Genomic DNA, 23,256 nt, shown 5'->3' with positions numbered 1-23,256 from the left:
GATGAGCATATGGACGTACATGGAATAGTGTAGGTTAGATTGGCTTCAGATCGGTATGACAGGTCGGCACAACATTGAGGGCCCAAGGGCCTGTACTGTGCTGTAATGTTCTATGTTCTTTTTACTGTTACTTAAGTAAACTAATGTGGTTTACTTTTATCCTGGGGAGTAGTTCATCAATTGGCAATTTTGATAACTTCATTAACTTTGAATATTTATGGTGACTTCAACAATACTGGCAATGGCCTAGTTGTATTATCACTGGGCAGTTAATCAAGAGACCCAGGTAGTGTTCTGGGGACCTGGGTTTGAATCCCACCATGCAAGACGGTAGAATTTGAATTCAATAAATATCTGGAACTAACAGTCTAATGATGAAACCATTGATTGTCAGAAAAAACCCAGGTGGTTCACTAATGCTCTTTAGAGATGGAAATCTGCTATCCCTACCTGATCTGGCCTACATCTGACTCATAACTGCCCTCTGCATAATCAGTGATGAGCAATAAATGCTGGCCTAGCCAGTGACGCCTTCATCCTGTGAATGGATAAAAAGGGGGAAAATACAGGTATCTGACTTCCAACAGAACTACCCCAGTGAATATTAACACCAATAACACTTGCCATGGCAACAAGAGAGGCAGGAACCAGCAGACACCAGATGAACAGACAACTATATCTCACACGTGTACTATAAGAAAACCTGAGAACTTTAAACAAGACAGGATGGTGAAGGAGGTGTTTGGTACGCATGCCTTTATTGGTCAGTGCAGTGAGTGTAAGAGTTGAGAGGTCATGTTGCAGTTGTATAGGACATTGGTTGGGCCACTTTTGGAATACTGCATGCAATTCTGGTCTCCCTGCTGCAGGAAGGATGTTGTGAAACTTGAAAGGCTTCAGAAAAGGTATACAAGAATGTTGCCAGTGTTGAAGGGATTGCACTATGACCTCATAGAGATTTATAAAATCACGTGGGGCAAGGATAAGGTGAATAGACAAGGTTTTTTGCTCAGGGTGGGGGAGTCTAAAACTAGAGGGCATAGGTTTAAGGTGAGAGGGGAAAGATTTAAAAAGAACCTAAGAGGCAACTTTTCCATGCAGAGCGTAGTGCTTGTATGGAATGAACTGCCAGAGGAAATGATGGAGGCTGGTACAATTACAACATTTAAAAGGCATCTGGATTGGTATTGAAGAAGGATATGGTCCAAATACTGGCAAATGGGACTAGATTTATTTAGGATAGCTGGTCGGCATGGATGAGTTGGACCTAAGGGTTTGTTTCTGTGTTGTACATCTCTAGAAGTCTCTGTGCAGCAGTGCTGAATAGGGATGAAGGAAATTGGAACAGAGTAAAAGAACAAAGAGTTCTTCTTCCAAGTGATTTTTTTATGGACTACATGCAGGAAGTTGTAAACAGTGTGTGCAGTCTTTTTTTAAGAAAAGGAAGATGTTTGGACAACTACATTTTAGAACAGTGGCGTCCCATTAGTGTGACTTCTGATGTTGTATATATGTGAAGGTATTGAGGGCAGCAACATTTTAGACAGTGCATTGAATACTGTTTGAAATTCAATTATTTCTGCAACAACATGAGTTTTCTGAAGCATAGGAAACTGACCAGTGAATGAGAGATGGCTTTGAGCAGCAGATCAGGTGGGGACTGAAACTTGTCATTGGCCCATCTGAAGAAAACATTAGTTGTTCAGCTGCAGTCTCCATTCCACAGGTAATTGTTTGACAGAAATTTCTAGTGTGGGAATAACATGCTTCATCCTTTGAGAGTTTCAAACTGACAGTATCAGTGAGGGATGAGTATCCTTGGATGTCTTTGACAGCACATTGGTAAAGGAAGACCCACAGCATCCAAGGCATATGTATTGAGAAGATGCTGGAAATACATAGGCAACATCTGTGAAGAGAGAAGCCACCTCTCTGCAGCCACTGATATGTCTAACCACACTGTCATCCTCAGTTGCCCAGTGAGTAAAACTGCTATCGATTGGCCACTATGGCCTCTTCAGCTGAAGCCAGAGAAACTCCTTCAATGGCTCTGGAGTTCAATCAAGGGTTTATTCTAGGCCCTCATCTATTTTTCATCCACATGCTGACTACTCACGCAAATCCACCAGATGACATGAACACCAATTTACACTCCTGCTTTGGGTATGTAGAGTCAGAAAACCTCTGCAAAACCAACATTTTGGAAATGGATGACTGGTCTTCCCAATTTTGATGCAGTGAGGGGGCTGGTTGGGGTGAGTGACACAGGAGAACCTGAGGACATATGCCCAGTGTAGGAGCAGGATGGGCAGAAAGCTTACCTTGGGCATTGGCACGGTATCAAAAGTTTAAAATCAAGAATTAACACATAAAATGAATCCCTCGCCCTCACATTCCTCCATAGAATCTCCATGTCTCAACCATGCCATCTAATACCCTATCTTCATGCCATGATCCCTTACCTTATAGCCGAATAATGTTCCTACACTCGTCACCCATGGCCTTTTATTGCCCCAGTGACAACTCTTGCTAAAATTATGCTAACTCACTTAGAAACTGCCAAGAGCAAACCTTGGGACCATGCACATATATGAAGAAATAGAATACTGCAGTCTCAGTATATTGATAAAAACATTCATTCATAAAAGCACATTTACTATGCTTACATTTTTCACATGATAAAGCTTTGTAACCAAAAAATACTTAATTCAAATGTAAAAAACCTTAGAATTCAAACTTCCATATTGAAGAGTCCAAAAGCATTTGTTTTGTGAAATTGTGGAAGTGAAGGCACCTTGTCTGGTAATAGTTTCATGTGAAAACAGAAATGCAACATTAATCCTGTGTAGGAGCCTCTCAGATTTGTACCCACGGAATATAATGGAAAACAACAATTACTTTTTTTTCAATTCTCAAACTTCTTTTTAAGTATTAAAAGATCTAGAGTTTTAAATGCCTTCATAGTTTATTTAACTATGGTCCACTTGATATCTTTGAGAGTTCTTTGCAAATGAAAAGTCCTTTGACACTCTTTGAACAGCTTTGACTGTCCTTGGCCAGCTTTGACCATCCCGATGAGTTAATGCACTTATTAATGCACAATCTTCTTCACTATTAATCATTTCAAAGGCCATCTGATCTCTCCAGAGGTGTTCATGGACCAGATCCAAATTTTCCAAAAGGGACACTGGCTTTCCAATGAAACACACTGAGAACAGACTTGGTATGACCAGGTCTGTTTCACGCATTTGCACTGTTCGAGATTGCAGCAATACCAAAATGTGTCTTAGTTGGAGATAGCTGAGCACTTATATCTTCAGACGACTTGTGAAGTATGCAAGTGTGAAATCTGGACCACCACCAAAGCTGTTGCCATGACAATGGAAAATTACATGTTATGGGGACAGTGGAAAAAAAACAATGACTGTATTAGAGATGCCCTTGGGATTGAACAGCACAAGAGATCTGAACCAAATAAATAGCAAATTCTACTTCACAGACATAGTTTGATAAAATCATATTCAACAAATAAATTCAGAAGCAATTTTTGGTGGCAAATGCACTGATGCATGAAATCCATATGCAAGAAAATGTTTAAACATCCTCCAAAGACTTTACAACTTGTAAAGACCATGTATTTTTATTTTTTTGTATTTTTGATTGTGCACTAAAATGGATAAGAACTGGTTTAAAAACCAAAGACTGTTGAAGGATTTTAAAAGCAAGTAAATGGAAACTCATTTTAAGTACTGTTTTCACAGCAGTGGAAGCTGAGTTTGGAGATGAGCTAAGCCAAATTATGTGTACAAATGGAGTTTTGGTTGACGCAAGTTGTTGATGACAATGGCCTTCTAGCTGCCAACAGCTATTTGATTGGCTTCCAGGTAACTCAAAACTTTGGGGGATGAATGTTTTGGCAGAAACTTTTGGACATCTGGAGAAGAAGCTGTTCTTGCTTGATGGTAAAAACCATCTAAAACCTGATGATAATCAGTTTATTTCCCCTTTCCAGTCATTGTAAGCTGCAAATTTTAATTGTTAAGTCAAAAATATTTATTTTTATTTTAAGTGTGAACCAGAAATTCAACTCCACTGCCTTTTAGTCTGTCCTTCCTAAATCCAAAATACTCCTGGATGTTTACTTCCCATCCTTGTTCATTCTGCAGCTGAGCACTGGAAAGTGGGATTATGGTACTAAGTGGTGTTTTTTTTTCTGTTGTTGCAAATGTGATGGGTCAAAATGGTCTCTACTGTACAGCTCTATGACTGTAAAGAATCTGCAGAACTAGAATCAACGAACAGCACATCCTAACAAGATAAAAGGACCATCTCAGTAAACCCTGTAAACAGAAAATGTTGAACTGCCTTACCACTCTTTCCCTCCACCCATAACATATTTGTTTTCTTGGCTGTGTTTGTCTGTACGTGTTCTGGGAGAGTTGATAAAGGGGATTAGAGTTTTAACTAGTAGAGTTATGCGTTGATGATTCATTATGTTTATCCAAAATTAGAATTTATTTATTTGCAATAGTTAAGTGCAGAAATCTAGTCTTTGCATTCTCTCGACCTAGGTCTAAAGGATGGGGAAGACAGGGAAATTTTGTGCACTTTTTAATATTCTTAACTTGTATTGGGAGTCGCAATGCTTAATTTCCAGGACGCTACCCCAAGAAGATTGAACACTATGAAGGCTATTGCATTAAGTTTGTAATAGTGATCCAGATTAGATGATATGCAACACAGCCTCTGGAAGGAGAATCAAGCAGCAGTGAGAGTTCAGCACAGTTCTCCTGATGGAGGTATATGTATCTTTATGACTTCATATTAGTACGGGTTAATATACCACAACGTTAATGTAACCTGTTATAATTACTCATATGAATTAAAACACATCTTTGTGCAAAAGGCAATAGCCTCTTCTTACTCATGCTCTAACCTCCATGAAAAACTAGCATAAGAAAGACGAATGGTGGCAACCTATGACCGAAGATATAAACAGCAAATATGTGGTGATAATGGTAAGCATCATCATACAATCTATATTGGTGATTGGTTTTGCAATAAATATTGATGGCATTTCATTCCCAAACTCACTTTAACATTGGACACCTTTTCACTGCCCTGATTGATTCACCTTTTAGTGAGCTGTTTGGTTATTGGTCAGAGCACTCTAATTGAATAATCAAGTAGTCCAGGGATGTGCTCACGCGACAGCAGTTTGAACATGTTCTCATGCACGTGGCAAAGTAATGGAGGGTCAAAAGAAATCACTGATATGAACAAAGTGTATCACCTAAGGAGATCAGCTCAGAGGAAATAATCACTCGGAAGGGGGAATGTTTATCAGAGAATCGGGGAGAAGCAGATGGTGGGAATTTGTGGAGATCACATGGTTAATTTTTGGCACGTGTGGGTCTGTGATTTACTGGAGCTGATCTATTAGAGTGAAACAGAGATCCACTAAGGTCTCCAATTGATAAGCCCATAAATTAAAGTGCTAGATCAGTAAAGATGACCAAATGTTATCCTTGTAGTAATAAGCAGCTTACAATTGATAAACAATTTGAGAAACTACAAATGTAACAATATTCCTATATCCTGAGATATTAGCCTAAAAGCAAAGGTCAAAAATAATTACCCAAAATTGGAAATAACAAAATCTAAATAATACACAATAGTTTTCCATGAGCTGAGTTAGAGTGTGTGTACCCTCCACAGGTCCGAGATGTAAAATACAAGGATTGTGGAGCACTTCTTCCTGCCATGCTCTATACCTGGAGACCAAAGCAACCAGGAATTCAGCTCTGAGCCCACAGCTCAAACTCCTCATCTTGCTACTGAAATTACCAAGAAAGTCAAAAGGACACATTGATCATAAAACCTCATCAGCAAATTGTTGTTTTTAAGAAGCCACTAACATGGGAAGTAATTTATTTGGTGGGACACGAAGACGGTCGCGGACTATGTGTCCACAAAAGCTGTGCACACAACTTCCACATCGGATTGACCATTAGAGCGGGTTTCACACAAGATAATCCAAAGTTTCAACTCGTTCCTCACAAACACGTTTTAAATGGCAAGGCAATGGCTTAGTGATATTACTGCTTGACTAATAATCCAGAGAACTAGGTAATGTTGTGGGGACCTGGGTTCAAATCCTGCAAATGGTGGAATTTGAATTCAATAAAGAGTCCAATGACGGTCATGAAACCATTGTCAATTGTCAGGAAAAACCCATCTAGTTCAATAATGCCTTTCAGGGAACGAAATCTGGCATCCGTACCTGGTGTGGACTACATATGACTCCAGACTCACAGCAATGCAGCTGATTCTGAACTGCCCAGTGGGCAATTAAGGATAGGCAATAAATGCTGGCATGAATGAATGAAACAGAAGCTCCCATAATTAGTGTTAAAATGTTGTTTGCAAACTTAAAATATCAGCAGAAATCGACCATTCAGCCTGAATCTGCCGATTTGGTTCTGTTCTACTTTCCCATCAATCCCATTCACACTTAATCGCTCACATTGAAGATTTATTTTAATTAGTGTTAAAATAACCTAAGAACAGTCATACTTCTAATAGAAGTTTAAATGTCAACATTTATCAGTTAGTCCCAACATTTCCAGAAATATGTCGGACACTGCAGTAAAAACTCACATTTGGTGAGAAAACATTGTGGAGATTTTCTCTGCAAGTGCCATCCTGTGCTGGATAGAGTGAGAGACAGGCCATTTCCTGTCTTGTTGCAGTCCCAAATCCAGGAAGCTCCCCTTCGACTGAGGTCGTTTTAAACCTCCCCAAGGGACTCAGCTCATTTCACCCAAACTGCTCACAGTCCCGCTCCGAACTATATTACCCATGCTGCTTGTGGGCCCCGCAAATACGTAGTAAGGAGACTATATGGAATCAGGAAAGAGCCGGTCCGCAGTACCTGATGGAAGGTGTAGTTCTGACTCCACTCAATGGTGGCTGACAGCGGGAACGGGATTCACAGCTTCTTCTGCCTCGAGCCAAACCCCCCCCTCCATCAAAGCAAACAGATCATCCAGCTCTACACCTTATTATCTCAGATTGTCCAGTATCGGCAGTTCCTACTATCTCTGAAAGAAATTAACAGTTGGGCAGACAAAAGAATCAATAGGTGCTAACGGGAACCATTATTGAGGCCCAAAGACTGCAAATTTTCCAAGTGGAAAACGAGCTTCCTCTACCACTCCCCCTCATTATTTCTTTGGAGAAGCTGCCTCACGAATGCCCTAAAGGATTTGGAGATTCCATTTCTGCTCCCATGGAATGTGATGTCACTTGAAAGCTTGATGGTGGACAGTCTTTGGCAAGTCAGGAAGTGAGTTTCTGAAGAAGGGTCTAGGCCCGAAACGTCAGCTTTCCTGCTCCTCTGATGCTGCTTGGCCTGCTGTCCACCTCTACACCTTGTTATCTCAGATTCTCCAGTATCTGCAGTTCCTACTATCTCAGGAAGTGAGTCACTGGCTGCAGTAATTCTAGCCTCTGAACTGCACTTGTAATGACTACATATATACAGCTGCTCCAGTTCAGCTTCTGCTCAATGGTAACCCCAACACAGTGAGGGATTCAGCGAATGTAACAACATTGAATATCAGGGGGGACTGGTTAGATTGCCTCTTATCAGAGATGCTCATTGCCAGGCATTTGTGTGGCATGATTGTTATTTGCTACTTTTCAAAGGATGTTGTCCAGATTTTACTGCATTCGCATTGGATTGTTTCAGTATTTGAGGAGACGCAATTGCTCTGAACATTGTGCAATCCATCAATGAGCATCTCACCTTTGACCTATGACGGAGTAAAGCTCATTGATGAAGAACCTAAAGATGGTTTTCCAGGATACTCCCTGAGGAACTCCTGCAGAGATGTTGTGGAGCTGAGATGACTGACCTCCAACAAGCACAATCAACTTCCTATATTCTAAATCTGACAAAAACCAGCAGACAGTCTCCCCCAATTCCCACTGATTGCATTGATCCTGAGTTGTCCAGATGTTGCTGTATTCGCATTGGATTGGTTCAGTATCTGAGGAGACGCAATTGCTCTGAACATTGTGCAATCCATCAACGAGCATCTCACCTTTGACCTATGATGGAGTAAAGCTCAACGATGAAGAACCTAAAGATGGTTTTCCAGGATACTCCCTGGGGAACTCCTGCAGAGACGTTGTGCAGCTGAGATGACTGACCTCCAACAACCACAATCAACTTTCTATATTCTAAGTCTGACATGAACCAGCAGACAGTCTCCTCCAATTCCCATTGATTGCATTGACCCTGAGGAAGGGTCACTCAACCCGAGACATTAACTCTGATTTCTCTCCACAGATGCTGCCAAACTTGCTGAGCTTTGCCAGCAATCTCTATTTTTGTTTCCCACTGATTTCAGGTTTGCTCGGCTCCTCAATGCCATACTCAGTTAAATGTGGCCGTGATGTTACTTTCACCTCGGCTGTAGACCTCAACTCTTTAGTTCATGCTTGTTATGAGGTGAGAAACTGAGTGACACTGGGCATCAGTGAGCAGGTATTGCTGAGCAGATGCTGCTTGGTTGTACTGTTGATGATACCTTCCATCACTTTGCTGATGTCGAGAATAGACTGATGGGCTGGGTAGGATTTGTCCTGCTTTTTGTGGATATACCTGGATAATTTTTTTACATTGTTGGGTAGACAGCAGTGTTGAAACTATATTGGAATAGTTTGACTAGGGGATGGCAAGTTCTGGAGCACACTCTTCTGTACTTTTGCTGGAACATTGCCAGGGCCCAAAGACTTTGCAATATCCAGTGCTTTTATTCCCTGTCTTGCTATCATGTGGAGCTAATTGAGTTGGCTGAAGACTGGTACCTGTGAGGTTACATACCACTGTATGTGGCTGAGATGGATCATCCACTTGGCACCTCTGGCTGAAGATTGTCACAAATGTTTCAGCCTTATCTTTTACACTGATGTACAATGCTCCCCTGTCATGAAGGTTGGGGATATTTGTGGAGTTTCCTCCTCCAGTCAACGGTTTAATTGTACAGCACCATTCACGACTGGATGTGGTAGGACTGCCGAACTTATATCTGGCCTGTTTGTTGTGAGATCACTTGGCTCCATAAATGTGAGTGGCTGTTATATTGTTAGGCACATAAGTAGTTCTGTTTTGTAGCTTAATAGCTCATTTTGAACTATGCCTGCTGATGTCTTCCTGCATTTTTCTTTGAACCAGGGTTGATACCCTTTCTAGGTAACTGTATTTTTTTGTCCAGATTTTGCTGTATTTGGACATGGATTGGTTCAGTATCTGAGGAGTCGCAAATGGTGCTGAACATTGTGCAATCCATCAATGAACATCCCACCTTTGAACTCATGATGGAGCAAAGCTCATTGATGAAGAACCAGAAGATGGTTTTCTAGGATATTCCCTGAGGATCTCCTGCAGAGATGCTGTGGAGTTGAGATGACTGGCATATGTTCCTGCATTCTTCATTGAACCGGGGGTGATCCTCAAGCTAGGTAACAGGAGAATGAGCTAGATGCTAGGTCATGAGGTTACACATTATGTTGCAGTATGACTCTGCTGCTCATGTTAGCCCACAACATCTCTGATGACCAGTCTTGAGTTGCTAGATCTGTTCAAAGTCTGTTCCATTTAGCACAATGATAGTACCACACAACACAATGTAAGGTATTCTCATTGTGAAGGCAGGACATCATTTCCGCAAGGACAGTGCTGTGGGTAGTCTGACTGATACTGTCATGGACAGATGCATTAGTGCAGGTATAATGGCAATGATGAGGTCAAGTACATTTTATCCTCTTGTTGGTTCCCTCATCACCTACCTCAGACCCAGTCTAGCAGCAATGTCATTTAGGCTACTATTAGCAGAGGACCATTGAAAAGCAGACAAGTTACATTCAATTTGTGCAGAACCTTGGTTTGGCCACCCAAAGTGTTGTGCAATTGAAAAGGACACGAAAGAACTGGGAAAGATGCAAATAAAACTGACAAGGATGAGATTGAGGATTGAGAGACTGTAACTACAGGAAAGACTGAACAGGCCAATACACTTTTCCCAGAAAATAGAAGGCTGAGGGGCGACGTAATAAAAGTCTTTCAAAGATGATGAGAATATAGAGCTCATTGCACAGGGAATGATTGAGGAAATAGTTCAGATGCATTTGCCAGGAAGTTGGGTACATTACGTGAGAATGGAATAGAAGGATCCACTGAAAGGATGAGATAAAATAGTCAGGGAGATAGCTCATGTCAAGGACAGGCATCAAGAGAAAGCAGTTGGGCCAAATGGTCTGTTTCTGTGCTTTAAAAATTAAAATGAAAAAAATGCTAGAAATTCTCTGCAAATCAAGAAACATCTGTGAAGAAAAACAAGTTCACTTTCAACTTGAGATGATCCCTCATCAGAAATTAGACTGAAGTTGGCTTTTCCTTTTGTTGGTTAACTCTCCCCATTTTCACCAACACTGACTGGCACCAACTGCACAGTGTAGTTGAAGTGCTTCTCATTTTCATTCCTCAGCATTGGTCAGCCTGGAGTCTGCAAGTCACAATCACTTCCAAGCAGACAGTAACTCTCTGAGTCACAGACACTCTCTAACCACAAGATCCATCCTGGAGAACGGAGTACCTCCCAAAGTCACTGCCAAAATCTGGTTGACGCTCACTCCCAGCATAGAAATCATTCCCTAAGACCCAGAGTCACTCCCAAACACTGGCTCAATCTCTTCTCCCACTCTATTCTCAGTTCTCCCTCCATTTTTCAGTCTACTGTGCCTCTCCCTCCTGTGCATCTGCTGATCCTACCACTGCACATCATCATTGCCTTGGAAGCTGTGGGTTTGCCTCTTCTGAACTGCTGACAGACACATCCAAGATAACACGTATCACACTGATCTGTGTAATCCATGAAGAAAATGATCACATATGAACAACACAACTTACAGCTATTTCAAGTCTTTCTTGGTACCAACTTTGTCAGTCACCATGCAGCACAATGCACAATTTTTAAAGCATCTTCTTAAATATGTGTGTTGTTATACTTTCATTCCGGTGTCTGCTGGTTCCTGAGGTAACACTGCCTTTCAGCACCGTTGTTATCATGGTAACTATTGCTGCTGTTCCATTACATTTCTTGAGGAACAACTGACTTCTGATACCAATGGTCATTCAGTTCCTGATATTTTTTAATATTCATTTTGTGGAATGTGGGCATCACCGACTGGCCAGCAGTATTGCCGGTCTTAGTTGCCTTTGAGAAGGTGGTAGTGAACTGCCTTCTCGCACTTTTCCAGTCTACCTGCTGTGGGTTCACCACAACGTAATTAAGTAGGGAATTCTAGGATTTTGATGGAGCAACAGTGGAGGAACAGTGATATATTTCCAAGTCAGAATGATGAGTGTCTTGGATGGAAACTTGGAGGTAGTGGAATTCCCATATATCTGCTTTCCTTGTTCTTCTAGATGGAAATGGTCATGGGTTTGGATGGTGCTGTCTGAGGAGATTTGGTGAAGTTCTTACTGCATCTTATAGATAATACACACTGCTGCTACTGAGCAGTGCTGGGGGAGGAAGTGAAAGTTTGTGGATGTAGTGGCAATCAAGCGGGCTGCTTTGTCCTGGATGGTGTCAAGCTTTTTGAGAGTTGTTGAGGCTGCACTCATCCAAGCAAGTGGAGAGTATTGCATCACACTCCGGATTTGTGCCTTGTAAATGAAGGACAGGCTTTGGGGAGTCAGGAGGTAAGTGATGTGCCACAGTATTCCTGGCTTCTGGCTTGCTTTTGTAGCCATTGTGTTTATATAGAACATAGAACATTACAGCACAGTACAGGCCCTTCGGCCCTCGATGTTGTGCCGACCTGTCATACCGATCTCAAGCCCATCTAACCTACACTATTCCATGTACGTCATATGCTTATCCAATGACTTAAATGTACCTAAAGTTGGCAAATCTACTACCGTTGCAGGCAAAGCGTTCCGTTCCCTTACTATTCTCTGAGTAAAGAAACTACGTCTGACATCTGTCCTATATCTTTCACCCCTCAATTTAAAGCTATGCCACCTCGTGCTCGCCGTCACCATCGTAGGAAAAAGGCTCTCCCTATCCACCCTATCTAAACCTCTGATTATTTTATATGTTTCAATTAAGTCACCTCTCAACCTTCTTCTGTCTAATGAAAACAGCCTCAAGTCCCTCAGCCTTTCCTCGTAAGACCTTCCCTCCATACCAGGCAACATCCTAGTAAATCTCCTCTGCACCCTTTCCAAAGCTTCCACATCCTTCTTATAATACGGTGACCAGAACTGTACACAATATTCCAAGTGCGGCCGCACCAGAGTTTTGTACAGCTTCACCATAACCTCTTGGTTCTGGAACTCGATCCCTCTATTAATAAAAGCTAAAACACTGTATGCCTTCTTAACAGCCCTGTCAACCTGGTTGGCAACTTTCAAGGATCTGTGTACATGGACACCGAGATCTCTCTGCTCATCGACACTTCTAAGAATCTTACCATTAGCCCTGTACTTTGCCTTCTGGTTACTCCTACCAAAGTGCATCACCTCACACTTGTCTGCATTAAACTCCATTTGCCACCTCTCAGCCCAGCTCTGCAGCTTATCTATGTCTCTCTGCAACCTACAGCATCCTTCGCCGCTATCCACAACTCCACTGACCTTAGTGTCGTCTGCAAATTTATTAACCCATCCTTCAATGCCCTCATCCAGGTCATTTATAAAAATGACAAACAGCAGTGGACCCAACACCGACCCTTGCGGTACACCACTAGTAACTGGTCTCCAGGATGAACATTTCCCATCAACTACCACCCTCTGTCTTCTTTCAGCAAGCCAGTTTCCGATCCAAACTGCTATATCTCCCACAATTCCATTCCTCTGCATTTTGTACAATAGCCTACTGTGGGGAACCTTATCGAACGCCTTGCTGAAATCCATATACACCACATCAACCGGTTTACTCTCATCTACCTGTTTGGTCACCTTCTCAAAGAACTCAATAAGGTTTGTGAGGCACGACCTTCCCTTCACAAAACAGTGCTGACTATCCCTAATCAATTTATTCTTTTCTAGATGATTATAAATCCTATCCCTTATAACCTTTTCCAACACTTTACCAACAACTGAGGTAAGGCTCACTGGTCTATAATTACCAGGGTTGTCTCTACTCCCCTTCTTGAAAAGGGGAACCACATTTGCTATCTTCCAGTCATCTGGCACTATTCCTGTAGACAATGACGAGTTAAAGATCAATGCCAAAGGCTTGGCAATCTCCTCCCTGGCTTCCCAGAGGATCTGAGGATAAATCCCATCCGGCCCAGGGGACTTATCTATCTTCACCCTCTGTAGGATTTCTAATACCTCTTCCTTTGGAACATCAATCCCACCTAGTCTAGTAGCCTGTATCTCAGTATTCTCCTCGACAACATTGTCATTTTCTGGAGTGAATACTGTTGAAAAATATTCATTTAGCGCTTCCCCTATCTCATCTGACTCCACACACAACTTACCATTACTATCCTTGATTGGGCCTAAACTTACTTTCGTCACTCTTTTATTCCTTAAATACCTATAGAAAGCCTTAGGGTTTACCCTGATCATATCCGCCAACAACGTCTCATGTCTCCTCCTGGCTCTTCTGAGCTCTCTCTTTAGGTTTTTCCTGGCTACCTCATAGCCCTCAAGCGCCCTAACTGAGCCTTCACATCTCATCCTAACATAAGCCTTCTTCTTCCTCTTGACCAGAGATTCCACCTCCTTCGTAAACCACGGCTACCGCACTCTACAGCTTCCTCCCTGCTTGACAGGTACATACTTATCTAGGACACACAGGAGCTTTTCCTTGAATAAGCTCCACATTTCTAATGTGCCCATCCCCTGCAGTTTCCTTCCCCATCCCATGCTCCCTAAATCTTGCCCCATCTCATCGTAATTGCCTTTCCCCCAGCTATAACTCTTGCCCAGTGGTATACACCTATCCCTTTCCATCACTAAAGTAAACATAACAGAATTGTGATCGCTATCACCAAAGTGCTCACCTACTTCCAAATCTAACACCTGGCCAGGCTCATTATCCAGTACCAAATCTAATGTGGCTTCGCCCCTTGTTGGCCTATCTACATACTGTGTCAGGAAGCCCTCCTGTACACGCTGGACAAAAACTGACCCATCTATAATAATCGAACTATCGTGTTCCCAGTCAATATTTGGAAAGTTGAAGTCCCCCATGACAACTACCCTGTTGCACACTTCACAGCTGAACAGTTTCTCACCTCTGTGAATCCGTTGGTGTCTGAGCAGGTTCCCTAACTGTGAGAATGCTTTGTCACACACCTCGCTTGTGAATGGTTTCTCCCCGATGTGAATGCTCTGGTGTCTCAGAAGAATTGTAGAAGTCATAAAAGCTTTATTACAATTTTCACACTTGAATGGTTTCTCTTCCATCTACCTTTTCTTGTCTTAACAAGCGCGCAACAGATGGACCCATGTGGCAAGGGATCATATGAACCTGTACACCCCCTCACACACCTCACACTTGAACAGCCTCTCACCTGGAGGAAGCAGCCAGTAATTCATGAGGCTCAATGAGTGACTAAAGCTCTCACCACACTTGGAACCACTCACACTTTTCTCCAGCCTCACCCTGGCCGATCATTCACGGCTAAGCCTTCAGAAAGGGTGGTCTGATGGAAGGTTCCACATCAATGACAGTTTCAGATCTGATGATATGTCAAAGCTCCCTGACCTGACCAATTTCTAGATGATGGGTTTGCTGCTTAGAGAGTGTCTGTGACTCAGAGAGTTACTGTCTGCTTGGAAGTGATTGTGACTTGCAGACTCCAGGCTGACCAATGCACAAGATCCATCCTGGAGATCGGAGTACCTCCCAAAGTCACTGCCAAAATCTGGTTGACGCTCACTCCCAGCATAGAAATCATTCCCTAAGATCCAGAGTCACTCCCAAGTACTGGCTCAATCTCTTCTCCCACTCTGTTCTCAGTTCTCCCTCCATCTTTCAGTCTGCTGTGCTGCTCCCTCCTGTGCATCTGCTGATCCTACCACTGTACATCATCACTGCCTTGGATGCTGTGGGTTTTCCTCTTCTAATCTGCTGACAGACACATCCAAGATAACACGTCTCACACTGATCTGTGTAATCCATGAAGAAAATGATCACATATGAACAACACAACTTTCAGCTATTTCAAGTCTTTCTTGGTACCAACTTTGTCAGTCACCATGCAGCACAATGCACAATTTTTAAAGCATCTTCTTAAATATGTGTGTTGTTATACTTTCATTCCAGTGTCTGCTGGTTCCTGAGGTAACACTGTCTTTCAGCACCGTTGTTATCATGGTAACTATTGCTGCTGTTCCATTACATTTCTTGAGGAACAACTGACTTCTGATACCAATGGTGAGTCCAGTGTTGGTAATACCAATGGATATCAAGGGTCGGTGGTTAGATTGTCTCCTCTTAGTGATGGTCATAGCCTGGTATTTGTGTGGTGTGAATGTTACTTGCCACTTGTCAGCCCAAGCCTGGATATTGTCCAGATCTTGTTGCATTTGAACATGGACTGCTTCAGTATCTGAGAAGTCACAAATGGTGATGAACATTGTGCAATTATCCATGTACATACCTATTTTTGACCTTTCGATGGAGGGAAGGTCATTGATGAGGTGGCCAAAGATGGCTGGGCCGAGGACACTACCCGAGGAACTCCTGCAGAGGTGTCCTGGAGCTGAGATGACTGACCTGCAACAATCACAACGATTTGCATGTCATGAACCAAGATTGTGTTGAGGTCAGAAGCTGAGTGGGCCTGGCAGAACCAGAACTGGGCATCACTGAGCAGGTTATTGCTGAGCAGGTGCTGCTTGATAGCACTGTTGTTAACACCTTCCATCACTTTACTGCTGATTGAGAGTTAACTGATAGAGAGGTAATTGGCCAGGTTGCATTTGTCCTGCTTTTAATGTACAGGACATACCTGGGCAATTTTCCATACTGTCAGGTAGATGTCAGTGTTGTAACTGTACTGGACTTGGTTAGTGAAATCAATTTGACCTTATCAACTCTTGGCTGCAAAGGAGCAGTTTCCGCAGTTGTGACATTCAGTTTCATCGGGCATGATCGAGGTGACAACTTCTTGACACAGACCCAAGTTTCGATGACTATGTTTGCACTTTGTCCAGTTTCCTAATTCTGAGCCCTGGCAAAGATTTTGTAGATTTATAAAAGTGAGATATGGCTTTTTGTTGTTCATTCAAGTTTGTTACACTTTTATTAGTACTTCTGGTCTCAGTAATACTCTAACAATTGGAACAGATGCCTGGGTGCCATATGATATTGGTCTCTGGACTGGACAACTTTCCATACTTTCACTTGCTATATTATTCCCTCTAAGTATGCCTCCTACACATTGGTACCAGGTCTGTTGATTAATTTTTAATGACAGATTTGACCACTTCTACCATCACATTTCCATTTGACAGTGAGTGTGTGGAGATGGTGTGTGGAGCTGAATTTTCCCATCATTCAGGAAGTGTTTGAATTGAGGTCTTTGTCACTGATCACAATGTCAGGAATGCCATGTCGACTGAAGTGTGCTTTCAGAAATTCTACAATCTCATGGGGAATCCTTGATGACAGCTGCTTTAACTCCCTGACTGTGACTATATAATCAATTCCAGTGAGAGTGAAGGGCTCTGCTCCAAGGTTCATCCATGGACCGTCTGGGATGTCATGAGTCATGAGCAGCTCTTCATCTCACTTTGCTTGATGTTCATTACAAGCACTGTACTGGCTGATGTGGACCTTCATCACATTGCTCATGTTTGGCCAATGCAACACTTCTCTTACCTTCCTCAGACTAGACTTGGTCCCTTGATGGTTTGTGTAGGATGTGTTTCAGCATTTCTTTTTTCATCTCTTTACAGACAATGAGCCTGTTTCCTTTATGCAAGATGCCAACTTGGGTGATCACTTCATCTCTGTTTGCCCAATACTCTCTTACAGTCACATGGTTGTCCAAAATGATTTCAGTCCATCCTTTCATCACAACTCCCTGTAACATTTGAAGAGTTGCATTCCATTGAATAGTTTGCTTAATCTCAGTAATACACTTAGGGTGTAAGATTATTGTCTATGCTTTGTTGCCAATTTCCAGAGCGTGTCATTGCTATTGCTTCTGGTTGAAATTGGAAGATTTCTGTACCAGTATTAAATTCCATCAAAGACAGTGCAGTTCTCAGCAGTGCATTCGTGATGTACATCTGCTTCCCTTGCTTGTACTTAACTTCCCAGTCATATCTCTCTAAATTAAGTTATGTCTGTTGCAAAAACTTTGGAATAAAGAGTATTAGTTTGAGAAAAATCCTTTGAATTTGCTTGTGGTCAGACGCCACCATTGCTTTTTCTCTCCTGAACAATCAAAGACATTATCCAGACCATCTTTCTCAATCTATGTACAGCACTGTTTCGTTGATGTTAATGCTCTGGATACAAACCCAACGGGTTGCCCTCACTGCATGGGGATTACTCCAAGTCCTGTGTCACTGACATCACACTGCAGGGTGGCTCCATTGTTGACATCATAATCCCTCAGCACTGGTGATGTCATCACTAGGTGTTTGATGGGAGTGAAAGCTGCTTCTCGTTCTGTGTCTCAGTCCCATTGAACACCCTGAGACTATGAGAATGTGTACACCGTTAAAAATTCTGAGGACAAGTTGGGCAAAGATATGGGCAGGTCATTTCTCTGTAGGTTCATATTCCAGGAGGTCCAACTGTTGTGTCAAGACTTTATTACAGATATTCTGATTACAAGACTCACACTTGAAGACTGAGTCTGCTGTGTGGATCCCCTGATGCAGCAGGAGTTTTGATGTGCCTGAGAACATTTTCTCACACATGAGTAGTTTCTCCTGTGTGAATGCGCTGGTGTCTGCGGAGAGTCGATGACTGTGAGAATGATTTGCTACAGACCTCACACTGAAACGCTTTCTCCCCTGTGTGGATAATTTGGTGTCTGCGGAGGGCTGATGATCCCAGAAAGGATTTGTCACACACCTCACACGTGAATGGTTTCTCACCTGTGTGAATACGTTGATGTGTGTAGAGATTCCCTAACTGTGAGAAGGATTTGTTACACATCTCACACGTGAATGGTTTCTCCCCCGTGTGAATGCGTTTGTGTCTGCGGAGGGTTGATGATTCCAGAAATGATCTGTCACACTCATCACACACAAATGGTTTTTCTCCTGTGTGAAGGTACAGATGCGTGCGGAGGTGTGACGATGACAAGAATGATTTGTCACACACCTCGCATACAAATGGCTTCTCCCCTGTGTGAATCTTCTGGTGTGACAGGAGATTGGATGATCTGTAGAAAGCTGCCTCACACAAATCACACCTGAAGGGCTTCTCCCCTGTGTGAATCCTCTGGTGTCTCAGGAGTGTCGTAGATGTCAGAAAAGTTTTATCACACACCTCACACTTGAATGGTTTCTCCCCTGTATGACTGTACTGGTGTCTGTGGAGATTTGATGACTGTAAGAATGATTTGTCACACACTTTGCATATGAATGGTCTCTCCCCAGTATGAATCCGTTGGTGTCTGCGGAGGGTTGATGACTGTGAGAATGATATGTCACAGACCTCACACGTGAATGGTCTCTCCCCTGTGTGAATGCGTTGGTGTGCTTGAAGGTTCGAAGAATCAAAAAATGACTGGTTGCACACTTCACAGCTGAACAGTTTCTCACCTCTGTGAATCCGTTGGTGTCTGAGCAGGTTCCCTAACTGTGAGAATGCTTTGTCACACACCTCGCATGTGAATGGTTTCTCCCCAGTGTGAATGCTCTGGTGTCTCAGAAGAATTGTAGAAGTCATAAAAGCTTTACTACAAATTTCACACTTGAATGGTTTCTCTTCCATCTACCTTTTCTTTTCTTAACAAGCGCACAACAGATGGACCCATGTGGCAAGGGATCATATGAACCTGTACACCCCCTCACACACCTCACACTTGAACAGCCTCTCACCTGGAGGAAGCAGCCAGTAATTCATGAGGCTCAATGAGTGACTGAAGCTCTCACCACACTTGGAACCACTCATACTTCTCTCCAGCCTCACCCTGGCCGATCATTCACGGCTAAGCCTTCAGAAAGGGTGGTCTGATGGAAGGTTCCACACCAATGACAGTTTCAGATCAGATGATATGTCAAAGCTCCCTGACCTGACCAATTTCCAGATGATGGGTTCGCTGCCCAAATACCTCAGTGTAGAACAATGCTGTGAAGGGACTGGATATCTTCCCACAGTTGTGCAGTTGTTCCTTGGGTGATGGTCAGGATGTATCTGCAGTGTCTATTCTCTCTGGTGCAGTATGGTACAATTTTTTCTGGAAAACAGAAAAAGGAGACATGATTTCCTCCAACCTCCTCTCTCCTTTGCTCTAGTGCTGACTGCTCAGTCTTTTTTTAAATTCATATCTTCACAGGATATGGGTGTCACTGATGAGATGAGCATTTATTCCCATCACTGACTGTCCTGAAGAGGAGGTACTAAGCTGACTTTATGAACCACTGCTGTCCATGGTGATGTTGGGACATCCATAGCATTGTTTGGAATGGAGTTTTAGGATTTTGAACCAGCACAATGAAGCATTGATGATACAGTTCCAAGTTAAGAGGCAGGGTGGCTCGGAGGGGAATTGGTAGATGGTGGTATTCCCATGGAGTTGAACACGAAACACAAACAAAAGGAGGCCATATGGCCTGTCAATCTACTCCACCATTCAATACAATCATGGCTGCTGTAATTTTGGTTTCAGCTCCGGATACCAACCTAGCCATTGCTGTTCCTTGTCTTTCTAAATATTTGAGGTCACAGGTTTGTAAGATTCTTTCAAAGGTGCCTTGGTGAGTTATTGGAATGCATCTTGAAGACGGTACACACTGCTGCCAGAGAGCAGCAGTGGTGAAAGGACTGAATGCTCAGGGTGCCAGATGGGGTGCTAACCAAGCAGACTGCTCAGACCTGGATGGTATTAAGTTTTCTGAATATTGTTGGAGTTGTGCTCATCCAGGCACATGGAGAGTTTTCCATCATGCAGAGGATGTTGAAAGAGGTAAGACATCATGAAAATAACATGAACAGGGACAGAGAATAATCTAAAGGTTTTAGATCTCGAGAAAAATTATGCAAGAGTAGAAATCATGTTTCAGAGGCACAAAGCATTGGTTTGACCACACCTGAAATACCAGGAACATTAGAGGAGATATTAGCCTTGGAGGGAATGTAGTGTAGATTTACTGGGATAATTCCTAGACTGCAAGGGTGTTATGATGAGGAAAGATCAAACAAATTCAGCACTTGAGAAGATTTGATCAATATATACAATTCATTATGGGGACAGTGACAAGTTTATATCCCCACTTGTACTGCTGCTCAGTGTCACCTCTGTTTCACTGGTCAGTTTCAGGAAATTCATATTGCTGCAGAAATATTTGGATTGACTGTGACAAACATCAATCAAACAGCCAACTCATTCTATCTATTCTCTCCTCATTACCATCAACAAACAATTCATTAATTACCATTCCACAGGATAATAACCAGCTTTCAACACACACAGAACTCAACAATGGGAAATCCGTAAGAATCCTCAAACACTCTGTACCTCCCAGATAATGACACCTCACCATCTCAAACTCAGGAATGAGCCATCAACGAAACTCAGCCTGGAAATCAGAAGGGAAATGATTCCAATAAACACACTCAATATCCAACACACAGCTACAGTCAAACAGTTCAGCACAACGCACTGAGTAAACAGCTTTCTCATCTGGGTCTTCTCACACAGCAGAAGGGACATTTCCACGTCTGATTGCCCACAGGATAGTCAGACTGCCTGAAGATTGGTGTGGATATTATGGGATACAATTTGTACAAAACTGCTCCTTCACTCACCATCTCTTCCCTTGGTTTTCAGTCCCTATAGGAAGTGAACCAGCTCTGGAAGAGGAAGAGGAGGGAATGGGCAGAGTGGGTGGGCTCTCTGATTGACGTCTCTCACAGTCAATCCAAATATTCCTGTCGCAACCTGAGTTTCCTGAAACATGGGAAACTGACCGGTGAAATGGAGGTGACTTGAGCAGCAGATGAGATTGTCACATCTGAATAAAACCTCATTTATTGCAGCTGCCGTTTCAGTTCCCCTGGTAAATGTTTGACAGGGATTTCTAGCATGAGAATAGCATTCTTCAACCTCACAGGCTTTCAAACTGATAGCATCAGTGTGGGATGTGTATCCTTGGATGTGTTCGACAACAGATCAGAAGAGGAGGATCCACATCATCCAAAGCAGAGATGACATGCAATGGTGGGACTGGTGCAAAGAACAGAGGAACACAGTAGGGTGGGTATATAGGAGTGGGGTCACAGGAGCAGGAAAAGGAGATTGAGCCAATGCTGGAGGAACAATGCTTCTCAGGGAGTGACTCTGACTTAGAAACATCGAAAATAGTTGCATGAGTGAGCCACTAAGTCCTTCGAGCCTGCACCACCATACAATATGATTGTCGTAGATCATGCAAACTCGGTATCCCATTCCTGCTTTCTCTCTGTACGCCTTGAATGCTTTAGCAGTAAGGGCCACAAGTTTATATCTCCACTTGTACTGCTGCTCAGTGTCACCTCTGTTTCACTGGTCAGTTTCAGGAAATTCATATTGCTGCAGAAATATTTGGATTGACTGTGACAAACGTCAATCAAACACCCAACTCATTCTATCTATTCTCTCCTCATTACCATCAACAAACAATTCATTAATTACCATTCCACAGGATAATAACCAGCTTTCAACACACACAGAGCTCCCTCTTGAATATTTCTAATGAACTGGCCTCAACAGCTTCCTGGGGGAGAGAATTCCACAGCTTCACAACTCTGAGTGAAGAAATTCTTCCTCATCTACTCCTAAATGGCTTACCCCTTATTCTTAGACAGTGACCCTTAGTTCTGGACTTCCCCAACATTGGAAACTTTCTTCTCACATCTAGCTTTTCAAGCCTCATCATGATTTTACATGTTTCTAAGAGACCTCCCCTCAATTCTTCTAAATTACAGTGAGTACAAGCCTAGTCAATCAGTCTTTCCTTCTCTGCTAGTCCTGACATCCCGGGAATCAGTCTGGTGAACATTTGCTGGACTCTCTCGATATCAGGAATGTCCTTCCTTCGACTAGGAGACCAAAATTGCAAACAATACCCAAGATGTGGCCTCACCGAATCCCTGTATAACTGCAGCAAGACATCCTCACTCCTACACCCAAATTGTCTTGCAATGAAGGCCACCATGTCATCACCTTTCCTCACCATCTGCTGCACCTGCATGCCAACCTTCAGTGACTGTTCTACCATGACACCCAGGTCTCACTGCACTTCACTTTTTACCGGAAAAAGTGCCACCATTCAGATAACTATCTGCCTTCCTGTTATGAGATTTATCAAAACACCCGTGCTCACAATCACAGAACTACTGGAGACAAAGTCGTGGAAACAAGTTCTTTTATTGTGAGTCTGCAGAGTCGGGTGCCCCCGGAGAACTGGAGAGACCCTGATACAGAGTTTGCAGTCTTCTTTTCTACATCCCATTCATTATGTATTCAGGCGCCAGTGTTTGTATTCCCTCGGGCCTCCCTAAGTGGGCGTCTCCATCTGTATTTCAGCTCTGGCTTTTACTATTCTCTACTACGCATGTGCCATAGCTGCCTGTGGCCACATACTCCTCACCTTTCACATAGTTAGCCCCAAGTGTTTCCCGGATCCAGTTTTAGCTGGTTCTTAATCGCTCCTTATTGTTATCTTCTGCTCACTCAAGCTGATCCCCCACACTGTGCACTGCCGCCTCACCACTTCTCCTTATTGCTATCACATCTGTGACTAAATTCCTGTCCAACTGTTAACTGTTGTGCCTAAGTTCATGTACTGGCGTTAACTGTAGTTTAACCACTGTCTTGTAGCACTCCATTTCTCTCACTGTTTTGCAATCAAAGTTGATAACCTCACATTTATCAAAATCATCTTGCATTTGCTAAGTATTTGTTCACTCAGCCTGTCTGTCCAAGTCACCCTGCAGCCTCTTAGCATCCTCCTCACAGCACACATGCTACGCAGCTTCATGTCATCTTCAA

The 23,256-nt window shown here is 42.8% G+C and overlaps 1 protein-coding gene across 1 annotated transcript in view; it reads right to left on the bottom strand.

The window, feature by feature from the left end:
• Positions 1–2,602: 2,602 nt before the first annotated feature.
• LOC125467695 (zinc finger protein 91-like) overlaps positions 2,603–23,256 on the bottom strand; it is a 104,268-nt gene continuing 83,614 nt past the window's right edge. The window contains exons 18-19 of the mRNA XM_059639404.1: positions 14,326–18,995; positions 2,603–3,366 (exon numbers count right to left, since the gene is read on the bottom strand). Of these exons, the coding sequence (XP_059495387.1) occupies positions 17,964–18,995 (1,032 nt within the window). The 3' untranslated portion in view covers positions 2,603–3,366; positions 14,326–17,963. The remainder of the gene's footprint in view (positions 3,367–14,325; positions 18,996–23,256) is intronic.

This window comes from Stegostoma tigrinum, chromosome 34, assembly GCF_030684315.1.
Source record: "Stegostoma tigrinum isolate sSteTig4 chromosome 34, sSteTig4.hap1, whole genome shotgun sequence".
Classification (NCBI taxonomy): domain Eukaryota; kingdom Metazoa; phylum Chordata; class Chondrichthyes; order Orectolobiformes; family Stegostomatidae; genus Stegostoma; species Stegostoma tigrinum.
Note: the sequence above shows the minus strand (reverse complement) of the source record. Positions and strands in the feature narration are given on the sequence as shown.